Genomic DNA, 13,343 nt, shown 5'->3' with positions numbered 1-13,343 from the left:
AGCTTCTCTTTGTCCAGAGGCAATGTAAAGGCCTCAAAAAGGCAGATACCTAACAAGAGGATGTTTGCTTTTCCCACAATCTGTCCCACCTATGACTGCCTCTTACTGCCTCTCAACCAATAACTTATATAGGGTCAGTCCTCAGACAGCCCAAGGACCTGGCTACTATGGGCTGGAAGGAACCAAGGGAATGGTGTGAGAGTGGATCACAAGAGTACTGACCGGGGGAATATGAGAGGTGGGATGTAATGCTGGATAGAGAAGACTTTACTGATGTGGAACACTCTCTCATGACACAGGACTCCTAAAGCCGGTTGGAATATGCTACTGGGACTGCTCTTTAAAGCTTGGACACAACTACAGCTGGCAGCAAATGAGATAGAGATGTTAAAGTCTTGACAGATTGTTGAGGAAGGGGTCAGCAGACTCAGGAAGGTAGAAATATTACAATGAATTTTATCATGCCTGGAGAACCTACCAGTAGACTATTTTTCTAAGAGAAGAAGGGAGTCCTTGTTGAAAGACCCAAAGATGACTGTCTCAGGGTTGACAGCAGGGGACTATAGCTGCCATAGATTCCTCTGACAGATCTACAGAAGGTAAACAGAAAACCTTCGGGAAAGGATTCACCTTTCTAGATGTCATTAAGAATTTTCATGATTCATGGGAAGAGGTCAAAATATCAATTAATCAATTAATAAGAGTTTGGAAGAAGGGGCTCCAGACTTCAGTGGAGGAAGTAACTGCAGATGTGATGGAAACAGCAAGAAAACTAGAATCAGAAGTGGAGCCTGAAGATGGGACTGAACTGCTGTAATTTCATTATAAAACTTTCACAGATAAAGTTTCTTCTGATAGAAGAACAAAAAAAGTGTTTCCTTGCAATGGAATCTACTCCTGGTGAAGATGCTGTGAAGTCTGGTAAAATGACAACAAAGGATTTAGATTATTATATAAAGTTAGTTGATAAAACAGTGGCAAGTTTGACAGGATTGACTCTAATTTCGAAAAAAGTTCTACTGTGGGTAAAATGCTAATAAACAGCATCACATGCTACATAGAAAATGTTTATGAAAAGAAGAGTTCATCAATGGGGCAAACTTCATTGCTGTCTTATTTCAAGAAATTGCCACAGCCACCCCAACCTTCAGCAACCACCACCCTAATCAGTTAGCAACCATACCCATGAAAGCAAGACCTTCCATTTGCAAAAAGATTAGAACTCACTAAAAGTTCAGATGATGCTTATAAAGTACTTTTACTTAGAGTAAATACATAGTTGGTTTTTTTTTGGTTTTTTTGATTTTTGTTTTAGATACAATGCTATTGCACACTAAATAGACCACATAACTTTCATATGCACTGGGAAACCAAAAACATATTTGACTCCCTTTATTGCAGTGATCCAGAACCAAACCCACAATATCTTCAAAGTATCATTTACACAATGATATCTACTGCTTGTGCACATGCCAGTTTTCTCTCTCATGAAAGTTTAAATTTTTTAATTAAATTTAAAACCTGATCTTTATCATAAAATTCCACAAGAAGTAACATTTTACCTGTTCATAGGCCCCAATCTTGAGTGTTGTCTCAGGTGCAATTTTAAAAACATTTACACCATTCCCCCGCCAAAGAGAATGAATTCCTCCTTCTTTTACCATCTGCTCAAACCCACCAATCAATCTCAGTCTCCTTGACTTTAAACTATGAACCTAGAAATGAACAGGAAATTTATTTTTTAATTTATTTTGTTGGTAATATGACAATGATGTTATTATTGCTAATAAAATAATGATATATAAATATAAATATCTATGATATTCAACACCATTTTCATTTTTGTTTGGAGACATATAAAATTGATATATTAATTCTTTTGTTTTACCAAATACATACTTTAATCTCATATATCAAAGAAAAGAACAACTTAAAGAAAACAGGAATGACTTACCAGAAAATTTTTACACACACAAAATGTGTTGCTGTTAATATATCACAAGATTATTAAAAAGTACACTGAAATATGCACTGAAAAAGGAATGGATGAGAATATGTCAAACTTTCAAAAGTGGATACTTCTGGGTAGCAAGGTATTGTGGGATGAACTGCGTCCCCCTAAAATTTATATGTTGAAGTCCTAATGCCTATTACCTCAGAATGTGACCTTATTTGAAGACAGGGTCTTTATACAGATAATAAAATTAAAGTAACGTCTTAAAGTGGGCTCTAAAATCTAATATGATTAGTATCCTTATAAACTGAGGAAATTTGAACACAGAAATATGTAGAGAGGGAAGACAATGTGAAGAGACACAGAGAAAAGACAGTCATCTCCAAGCCAAGGAGAAAGGCCTGGAACAGATCTTTTCCTCAGTGCCCTCAGAAGGTGCCAACACCTTGATCTCAGATTTCTAGCCTCCAAAACTGTGAGACAATAAAATTTGGTTGTGTAAGCCAGTCAGTATGTGATATTTTGTTACAGCATCCCTGGCAAACTAATATACAAGGATTACAGGTCATTTTAATGTCCCCCTTTATACTTTTCTTTATTTTCCCATTTTCCTAATGTTTTATTTTATAATAAGAAAAATGTTATTTTTAAGAGAGTGAAAACTAAAACAGTAAAATACCCTCCTGGCTATGATATAAGAGAATAATAATGGGAGAGCAGGGTGAAATGGGTATTCTCACCTCCTATGGGAAGAAGTCTGGAAAAGAATTTAACACTAAGCACGTGCACCCACACAGCTTTTTAAATGTTCAAATCATTACTTAATTTCTAGGAACTATTTCTAAATAAATAATCCTAAATATGATAAAAATATTCATAAATAATGATGTTAATAATTATGAACTATTATGAATTATAATTTTAAAAGAATTTTAAAACCACCTACATGTCCAAGAATAGAAAAAAAAAACAAAAATAATAGGACATATCCACTTGAAATAATACAGTCATTAAAACCTGTATTTGAAGAATACACAAATATTTGAAATATTTGAAGAATATCTGAAATAACATGAAAACATGCTCACATTATCCTGTTCATTACAAGAACAAAAAAACAGTATATAAATTATTCATATATACTGCTACTTAGTAAGAGGCATTCCTGCTATAGATGCAGAAGAGCTGGAGAAAGAAAGTGCAAATATGTTTAGGGTTGCATTGTGGATACAGATCTGAGTGTTCTCAACTTGGTTATTGTAAAAAAAATGGGAGAAGGATATTCCTAGGCTGCTACTACTGTGCCTCATCACCTAGCACCCATAAGAGGTAGCAGGATCTGCAAACTTTTCATTCTGTCTGTAGAAGATGATGTCCCCCAACATGTTGTCAGAAAGCCCCTGAACAAAGAAGGCATGAAACCCAGGACCCAAGTGCCTGAGATTCAGCATCTCATTGTTCCACGTGTCCTGCAACACAAATGATGGCTCTGAAGAGATAGCATACTAAGAAAAATAAGGAAGAGGCCATAGAATATGGTAAACATTTGGCAAGAGAAGGAAGAAAGCCAAAGGAAAATAGCAGGAATAGATTGTCAGGAGATGGGAGCTATCCCCTCTGAGAGCTCCCAACGTGTACATCTGAGTCTGTCAGAAATAAGATTTTCTAAGAGTAACAAGTAAGATCAGCCATCAACCAAAAAACACTATTCATAATCCATTACCAAATGTCACCAATGTTACCAAAAAAACAAAAGACAAAACAACAACCAGTATGTAAGTTTAATTACAAATTTAAACTCACTAGACTGTGAATTATAAATTTTTATATCCTTGCAAAGGAAGTATTCTGCAAATATTAAATTTGAATTATGATAGTTAACAGACTAAACTATGCACTATTTTAAAACTATCATTGATAATCCTTACTCGGTAAAATAAAAATAATTTGACATTACCTCTAGTGAAGTATCAGCCACTAGTAAACTTTAAGTAACTTATTTTCCAGTTCTTAGAAATATGCTTAACACTTCATTAGTAGAATACAACTGTGTTATTATGTAGGTGCTAGAGTCTAAAGATAACCAATAAATAAGACTAGTGGTGTCTTATCACTTCTTTGGTAGATTTAGTTATATTTCTGGGGAAAAAAAACCTCTAACAGAGTGTTCTATTATTATTTCCAATAAAAACTAATTCAAATAGCACACAAGCATCTGTAAGAAAATTAAGAAATCTTTTAATATTGAAGTAAGAAAATTTACATTTTCAGAAAAAGTAAAACTCTAATGGGAAATAGGATGAAATGTGTCAAAATATTTCCTTTTGAAAATTAAGGAGGGTTTTTCAAGTTATGTTAATGATTAAGGGGTAAAGTGTGCAATCTACCTGCATCATGACTTTCAAGCGGTCAAAAGGTGCCGTGCATGTCCTTGCAACTGCCCCGGCTATACCTGCCACCAAACGCCTCCACCAATCTCCAGAACGCTTCTCTTGCTCAGTAAATTCATCTGGAATAGATATACTCTCCCCTATGTCAATTATCTGATACGATATAAATATGAATTACATAATAAGGAAAAGTATAACCACTTGATAAATTAAAAAGATAACTTTTTACAAAGACCAAAAACCCAAAGATTTTTTTTTCATATCTCACCGCCTGTTAATGAAGACTGACAATTTTCTCAGCACTTGTACTAGACCAAATGATTTTTAATAATACATTCACATATAGGTTTAAAATCTGTAAAATCAATTACCATTAGAGTTATTAATTTTAAATTATCAACCTATTTAATCTCTTCCATGAAAAATGTAAATAATCAGTGCAGTGACCACGTCCTAGTCACACACCACAGTGCCTGCCACACAATAGGTAAGGAATAAATGCTTAATTAAGTTTCTTTACTTTATTTAAAATTCTCTCAAATTCCACTGTGTACTTACCTAAGTCAGAATTCAAGAGCAGCATTTTATATGCTTTAATTTCTTTATTACTGACATCAATTCTTTCCTCAAATGACAATTTTCTTTTTAAAAATCTGAACTCTGACAAGTTTTGCATTTCACTTTCTTTTCAGTAATCATACATGCTTTTGCTAAGCTTGTCCGTTTTTGCTAAATGTTGAGGCAGTGTGACTCTCTGGAAAGAGCATCACACTGGACTCAGGGGATCTAGGTTCCATTACTTGTCAATCATGGTGGACAAGTCACTTCTCTGGTTCTTAGTTTTCCCACCTTCAGTTTATTCATTCATTGAATGCCCCCTTTCCAAACACCATTCCACCTCAAAACCATTGTACTTGATCTCCCCTCTACCTAGAACAATCCTCCTTCGCTCTTTCCATGAATTCTTCTCTAACACTTAGCACAATTTTAATTAGTTCATTTCTATCTATTGGTTGCTTCCTCCTTTAGAAATTAATCCTGATAAGAGCTGCAAACTAGTCTTTCTTGCTCACTGTTGTCAACCTTGCACCTTGGTCTATGGAGATAAGTGTGCTCAGTAAATAGGTGTTAAATTAATAAATTAACATGCCACGTGCTGGGCTGTGTATTCATATTATTATGGTTCAAAAGTTACTTTCTTCCCTCTGGGAGTTTATAGTATAATGAGAAAAATAGGAAAGGAAACAAGCAATTATAACACAGAGGAATAAGTACAATAATAAGGGTAGCAAAAAAAAAAATGTCTTAAGAACATAATACAGGGGTGCCTGGGTGGCTCAGTCAGTTAAGTGTCCAACTTCAGCTTAGGTCATGATCTCACAGTTTGTGGGTTTAAGCCCTATGTTGGGCTCTGTGCTGACAGCTCAGAGCCTGAAGCCTGCTTCAGATTCTGTGTCTCCCTCTCTGTCTGCCACTCCCCTGCTCACACACACTCTCTCTCTCTCAAAATAAATAAATAAACATTAAAAAAAATAACATAATATAGAGACACTGAATGGAGTATAGAATTTTTTTTGGCAGGGGGGAGAGATGAGTGGAACTGTCAGGGAACATTTTCCACACAAAGTGACTTAGAAGTAGCAAAGCAATATGAATCCAGGTATTCTGACCTCAAAGGTTAACTTCTTGTCTATCACACTCTACTATCTCCCTATAGAAGTAGGCATTAACCTAGGGAATGTTCTAGGCAAAGGAAATAATTTCTTCAAAGATACTGCATATTCTAAGAACTGCAAGACTGTATAAAGGGATGGAAGGAGGATAAAGAAAAGCTCAAGACCTCAGAATAATGTTGACATTTCTGGCTTGGGCAACTAGGAAGTTAATGACACCATTCAGCGAAATGGAAAAAGAAGGTCTAGGGAACAGATGATGTGGTGTTTATGTTTGAGGTGTCTCAATTGATGTCCAATGAATGCTTGTACATGCAGAAGGAAGGTATGCTCTAGATGGAAGAGTAAGTGGGACTGCCTAGGAAAGAAAATGTACAGAATGAGACGTAAAGAAAGCTTAAAATAGAATATAGAAGAAAACATATAAGAAACAAACTGTGGAAGAAGATCCTCAAGAGATATGGAAAAGTAACGATAGAGAAGTGGGAAGAAAACCAGGAGAATGCAGTGTCAAGGAAGCCAGCTGAAGAGAACATTTAAAAAGAGAGAGTGGTAAGATCTAGAAAATATACATTGAACTAACATTTGGGAGACTGGATTAGTAAAATAATTTTTATAAAGTGCTAAAAGCAAAGCCAGTTAGTTGAGAAGTAAATGGAAAGTATAGCCATGAAGACTGTAAAAAAGATAAGGTAGCTAGAGGGAACATCAGTAGGATTATACTTTTTTTAAATGATACTGACTTAAATATGTTAAATGTTTAAATGCAGGATATTTAAATACAAAAAATAAAGGAGATAAGGAAGAGAATAAGGCTTCTGAATGGGTCAAAGATTAAATCAAAGGGGAAATCAAAACAATATCTTGAGACAAATGAAAATGGAAACACAACATACCAAAACTTATGGCATGCAACAGAAGCAGTTCTTAGAGGGAAGTTCATAGTGATACAGGCCTACCTCAAGAAACAGGAAAAACCTCAATGTAAATTTATACCTTAAGGAACTAGAAAAAGAAAAACAAACTAAGAAAAAGTTATAAGAAGGAAAGAAATAATAAAGACCATAGCAGAAATGAAGGAAATAGAGACCAAAAACAAAGCAAAAAAAAAAAAAATCACCAAAACTAATAGCTGGTTATTTTGAAAAGATAAACAAAATTGGGAAACCTTTAGCTAAACTAAAAAAAGAGAGAAAACCCAAATAAAATCAGAAGCAAAAGAGGAGATAATATAAAGGATACCACAGAAATACAATGGGTCGTAAGACACTACTCTGCACAATTATACACCTATAAATTGCATAATCTAGCAGAAATGGATAAATCTCTAGGTACATACAATGTACCACACACGACTGAATCATGAAGAAAAAGAAAATGTAAACAGACCAATGAGAAAGCAGACTGAATCGGTAATCAAAAATCTCCCAACAAATAAAAGCCCATGATCAGATGGTATCCCTAGTGAATTCTACGAACATTTAAAGAAAAATTATTACCAATCATTTTCAAACTCTACTAAAAATCTGAAGAGTATAGAACCTTCCAAACTAATTTTTACAATACCAGCATTACCCTGATACCAAAGCCAGACAAGGACACTACAAAAAAAGAACACTATAGGCCAATATTCCTGATGAATATAAATTCAAAAATCTCAACAAAATATTAGCAAATAAAATTCAATAGCACATTAAAAGGATCATGATAAATGGGATTTATTTCTGGGATGCAAAGATGGTTCAACATACACAAATCAAAAAATGTGACATCACATTAATAGAATTAGGGATAAAAATCATATGATCATATCAATAGATGCAGAAAAAGCATTTCACAAAATTCAACATCCTTTCATGATTAAAAAAAACTATCAAAAAATTGGGTAGAGAATGAATATAACTCAACATATTAAAGGCCATATATGACAAGCCCACAGCTAACATAATACTTGATGGTTAAAGGTTGAAAGCTTTTCCTTGAAGATCAGGAACAAGACAATGTTGACCATTCTTCCCACCAATCCTATTCAACACAGTACTGAAAGTTCTAGCTATAGCAGTTGAGCAAGAAAGAGGAAAAAAAGGCATCCAAATCAGAAAGACAGAAGTATAATTGTCTCTGCTGCAAATGACATGATTTTATATATAGAAAATCCCAAAGACTCCACAAAAAAACCTGTTAATCAATGAAATCAGTAAAATTACAAGATACAAAATTAATATATAAAAATCAGCTGCATTTCTATACATTAACAATAAAATATATGAAAAAGAAATACAGAAAACAAACTCATTCATAATAGCATCAAAAACAATAAAATACTTAGGAACAAATTTAACCAAGGAAGTAAGAGACCTACAGATTGAGGACTAGATGACATTGATGAAATAAAATGAAAATGTGGGGCGCCCGGGTGGCTCAGTGGGTTAAGTGGACGACTTCGGCTCAGGTCATGATCTCGTGGTTTGTCAGTTAGAGCCCCACATCAGGCTCTGTACTGACAGCTCAAAGCCTGAAGCCTGCTTCCAATTCTGTGTCTCCCTCTCTCTCTGCCCCTCCCCTGTTCACGCTCTGTCTGTCAATAATAAATAAACATTAAAAACTTTTAAAAAACAAATTGAATATGACACAAATATATGGAAAGATATACCATGATCATGGTTTGGAAGAACTAATATTGTTAAATGTCCATATACCCAAAGCCATCTATAGATTCAACACAATCCCTATCAAAATTCCAATTGCATTCTTCACAGAATAGAAAAAAAATCCTAGAACGCATACGGAAACACAAACTCCAAATAGCCAAAGCAATCCTGAAAGAGAACAAAGCTAGAGGCATCATACTCTTTGGTTTCAAGCAATACTACAAAGCTCATAATGAAAATGTATGCTACTGGCAGAAAAAGAGACACATAAACCAATGAAACAGAATTGAGAGCCCAGAAATAAATCCTTACATATAAATTCATATTTGACAAAGAAGCCAAGAATATTCAATGGGCAAGATAGCCTCTTCAAAGAATGGTGTTGGCAAAACTGGATAATCACATGCAGCAAAATGAAATTGGACCCCTACCTTAAACCACTCAGAAAAATGAACTCAAAATGGATTAAAAACTTAAAATGAGACCTCAAACTATAAAACTCCTTAAAGCAGACAAGGAAAAATCTTCTTGACATGGGTACCATCAAGGACCTTTTGGATATGACACCAAGAGTATAAGTAACAAAAGCAAAAATTAATTAGTGGGTCTACATCAAACTTCAAAGTTTCTACACAGTAAAAGAAACAATCATATATCTTATTTAGGGTTAATATCCAAAATATATAAGGGACTCATACAACTCAATAACAAACAATCTAATGAAAACAAATGAGCAAAAGAACAAAACAGACATTTCTCAAAAAAAAAAAAAAAAAGACCTATAAATGGCCAATGTGTATATGAAAAGATGGTCTACATCAGGGAAACACAAATCAAAATCACAATATTACCTCACACTTGTTAAAATGGCTACTACCTACAAAACAAGAGACAAGTGTCGGTGAGGATGTAGACAGAAGGGAACCTTTTCTGCAATGTCGGTGGGAATTTAATTGGTGCAGCCACTATGGAAATCAGTATGAGGCTCCTCAAAATATTAAAGACAGAACTATCATATAATCCAGAAATTCCACTTCTTGGTATAAAGCCAAAGAAAATGAAATCAGGATCTCAAAAAGATATCTGTACCTCCATGTTCATTGCAGCATTATTCACAATGGTGAAGTTACGTAAACAACCTAAGTGTAAGATGTGATATATATACATATACACAATAGATTATTACTCAGCCACTAGAAAGGAGAAAATCCTGCTATTTGCAACAATATAGATGGACTTTGAGGGCATTATGCTAAATATGAAATAAGTCAGATAGAGAAAGGCAAATACTGTATGGTCTCACTCATATACAGAATCTAAAAAAAGCCAAATTCATATAAACAGACAGTAGAATGGTGGTTGTTAGGGGCTGGGGAATTAGGGAAATGAGAAGACGTTGGTCAAAGGACAAAACCACCAGTTATTAGGTGAACAAATTCTGTGGGGATCTAATTACAGCATGGTGCTTATAGTTAATACTGTATTATATACTTGCAAGTTGCTATGAGTGTTCTCACTGCAAAAAAGAAATGATAATTATGTGAGGTAACAGAAGTGCTAACTAACTAACCCTACTGTGGCAGTCATTTCACAATACATAAGTGTATCAAATATTATGTGGTACACCCTAACTTACATAATGTCATATATCAATTATATCTCAACAAATCTTATAAGGATATAAATAGATAATTCATAGAAAAAGAACACGTGAATCTCTAGTATTTCTATGAAGAGATGTTTAAAATGGACTAAAATCAAAGAAGTGCACATTAAAAGAAGATACCACTTTGTACCCAACAGAGTGGAAAGTATTAGAAAACTGGACAATACCAAGCAATACATAGAGAAACAGGAATTTTCAGGCATTGCTGGTGGGAATGTAAGCTACCATAGCAAGTTATCCTGGGAAATAACATGGATATATTTTATAAAATTAAGACTGGATAACCTACTGAAATTTGCAAATGCATATTATTTCTGACTCAGAAATTCAGGTGAAATTCCCTAAGCTACAGTAGAGGAAGGCATTTTGCTTGAAGTTGAAGAAAACTATTTCTTATCAGTTCCTATTACTAGGAAAATGGATAAAGAAGATGTGTTAAATGTATAGCATGCAGTAGTTAGAAGCAATAAACTAGATGAATGCATAAAAACAAGGACAAATCTTAAAATCATAATATTGAGTGAACAAAGCAAAAAATCAGCTGCGGCCTTTAGCAGAATACTATCTATGTAAAATAAAAGCACACACATGAAACACTACATGATTCCTAAGATCATATACATAGCCAAGACACAGAGGAAACATATTAGAATAAGTGCCTATCATAATAAGTAACCTTTACTGAAGACATGTATTACCTGCTCCGCCCTTTTCTACATTTATTAACTAATGTACTAATTTAATTCTCAAAACTCTTACCATTATTATACCCAGTATATAATTGAGAAAACCTGAGGCACAGAGGGGTTATATAGCTAGTGGATGGCAGAAGCGAAGTTCAAACCTAGGCATCTGACTCCGAAGCCTATGCTCTTGGCCCTCCCTTATATTGTCTATGGAGAGGAGGATTTGCAAATAGTATACCATGAATAAATGATTAACTTAACCCCCTGCATCAGAGATCTAAAAAAGAAAAAAAAATGTTTTCAATTATAAAACCTCATTTCCTCCTCACAACTGAGTCAAGTGCTTATATAAAACGAATAGGTAGATTACACAGTTGATCGTTTCTGATTCTGAAATTTTGCATTTTAATGATTGGCTTTGCATTTCCTATGATAGAAACCTAACTGAGTATATCATTTCTGTGAAAAGAATTAAAGTATATTATCTTTCCACTTTCCTAAGATAGTTAACTATATCGGAATAACTTATTCTCAATGCAAATAGCAGATAAGTATCTACTTTAAGTTCTAGGTTTTACCAAACAAAGAAATTGTGGTAGCTGTCTTTGTACATATAATACTAACACTCCTTGCTAAATTAGTAGAACACTATTAGGAGAGAATTTTGCTATTTTAGCCACTGAGGCTGGAAGTAGTATAGGGATTATGTGATCATAATAACAGCTATGGCATTTGTGACAAAATAAAAATATAGTAAAATACAAAGTAATCTTACGGTAGAGCACTTCCAGAAATGAGCAATTTCATCAATATTTTTTGCAGGATGAAGTAAAAAGTAGTACTTCCATTCATCCCAGTCTATTGTCATTGTTCCATCACTATCGATGCTGAAATTTACAACAGAAATAGTGCTTATAACATTTATAATAAATCCTCTAAGAATAAGTACTAAGTGTAAGAATACTCTGTTGGATATTTAAAAATTTTCTAAGACAGCAGATTTATGTTAGTTGTTCTTACATGGAGACAACCTAAGTGTCTACCAATGGATGAATGGATAAAGAAAATGTGGTATGTGTGTGTACACATACACGTGTGTGTGGAATATGGAATATCATTCAGCCATAAAAAAGAAGGAAATCTACCTATTTGAGACAACATCGATGGACCTTGAGGGAATTTTGCTAAGTTAAACAACTCAGACAAGGACAAATACCGTATGATCTCACCTATAAGTGAAATATTAAAAAAATAATAATAATAAAAAAGCTCATAGATACAGAGAACAGATTAGGGTTGTCCAAAGTGGGGGTTTAGGGAATGAGTGAAATGGGTGAAAGAGGCCAAAAGGTACAAACTTCAGTTATAAAATAGGTAAGTCATGGGAATGTAATGTACAGCATAATAACTAGAGTTAATAATCGTATACTGCATAATTTTGAAACTTGCTAAGAGAGTAAATCTTAGAAGTTCTCATTGTAGGAAAAAAATTTTTAACTATATATGGTGACAGAGGCTAACTGGACTTACAGTGATTATCATTTCCCAATATATGCAAATATCAAAACATTACATTATATGCCTGAAACTAGTGTTTCATGTCAGTTACACCTCAGTAAAAAAATAAATAAGTTGAAGTTTTAACTACAAAAATATTCTTATCAGAAAAAATAATAGTAGTAAATAAGAGGGTAGGAGGAAACTTTTGGAAGGGATGGATAGATTTATGACACAGATGTGGTAATGATTTCCTAGGTGTTCACTTATCTCCAAACTCACCAAGTTGTGTATATTAATTATGTACAGTATTTTGTATGTCAAAAAAATTAAAAAGAAACGTGTTAAGTCAATTGCTTAAGAGAATTACATCTGTTCTTTGAACTAGAAGCAGGAAGGATTTTATCCTAGGGACTTTGTGAAGTGTAAACACTTCATGATTTAGTCAACAGCATTCTCACAGTTCAATAAATTTCTCAGGGACTCTTCTTATAACACTGTCAATAAAAGATGATGTTATAAAGGCAGGCAGGCAGGAAATGAGGGAGGCAGGGAGGAAGGAAGGCGCTACATATATAGCAATTAGTTTCTAACATGGAACTAAATAAAAACTGTTAAAAATAAGGATGAGGACTGACCTTTGTAGAATTTTTTTTGCCTGAGCTTCAGAAATATTCACACCCAGTGATTTCAAAGCAGCAATTATTTCTGAAGTTTCTATTATTCCTTTAAAAAGTGAAAAAATGTCAAATTAAAGTATCTGAAAAGATAAGGCAATATACTTAGAACATAATAGTCTTTAAAAAGCCCATGTTTTTTAGGCCTA

The 13,343-nt window shown here is 33.9% G+C and overlaps 1 protein-coding gene across 5 annotated transcripts in view; it reads right to left on the bottom strand.

The window, feature by feature from the left end:
* Positions 1 to 13,343, bottom strand: part of LOC132672668 (mitochondrial adenyl nucleotide antiporter SLC25A24-like) — a 51,004-nt gene that overhangs the window by 12,726 nt on the left and 24,935 nt on the right. For 4 of the 5 annotated variants that reach the window (XM_078451603.2, XM_078451604.2, XM_060624939.3 and 1 more), the window contains exons 3-6: positions 13,156 to 13,243; positions 11,796 to 11,907; positions 4,342 to 4,497; positions 1,563 to 1,715 (exon numbers count right to left, since the gene is read on the bottom strand). In XM_078451603.2, the coding sequence (XP_078307729.2) occupies positions 1,563 to 1,715; positions 4,342 to 4,497; positions 11,796 to 11,907; positions 13,156 to 13,243 (509 nt within the window). The remainder of the gene's footprint in view (positions 1 to 1,562; positions 1,716 to 4,341; positions 4,498 to 11,795; positions 11,908 to 13,155; positions 13,244 to 13,343) is intronic. The other variant, XM_078451605.2, reaches the window with a different exon arrangement.

This window comes from Panthera onca, chromosome C1 (genome assembly GCF_046562875.1).
Source record: "Panthera onca isolate mPanOnc1 chromosome C1, mPanOnc1 haplotype 2, whole genome shotgun sequence".
Taxonomy (NCBI): Eukaryota; Metazoa; Chordata; class Mammalia; order Carnivora; family Felidae; genus Panthera; species Panthera onca.
Note: the sequence above shows the minus strand (reverse complement) of the source record. Positions and strands in the feature narration are given on the sequence as shown.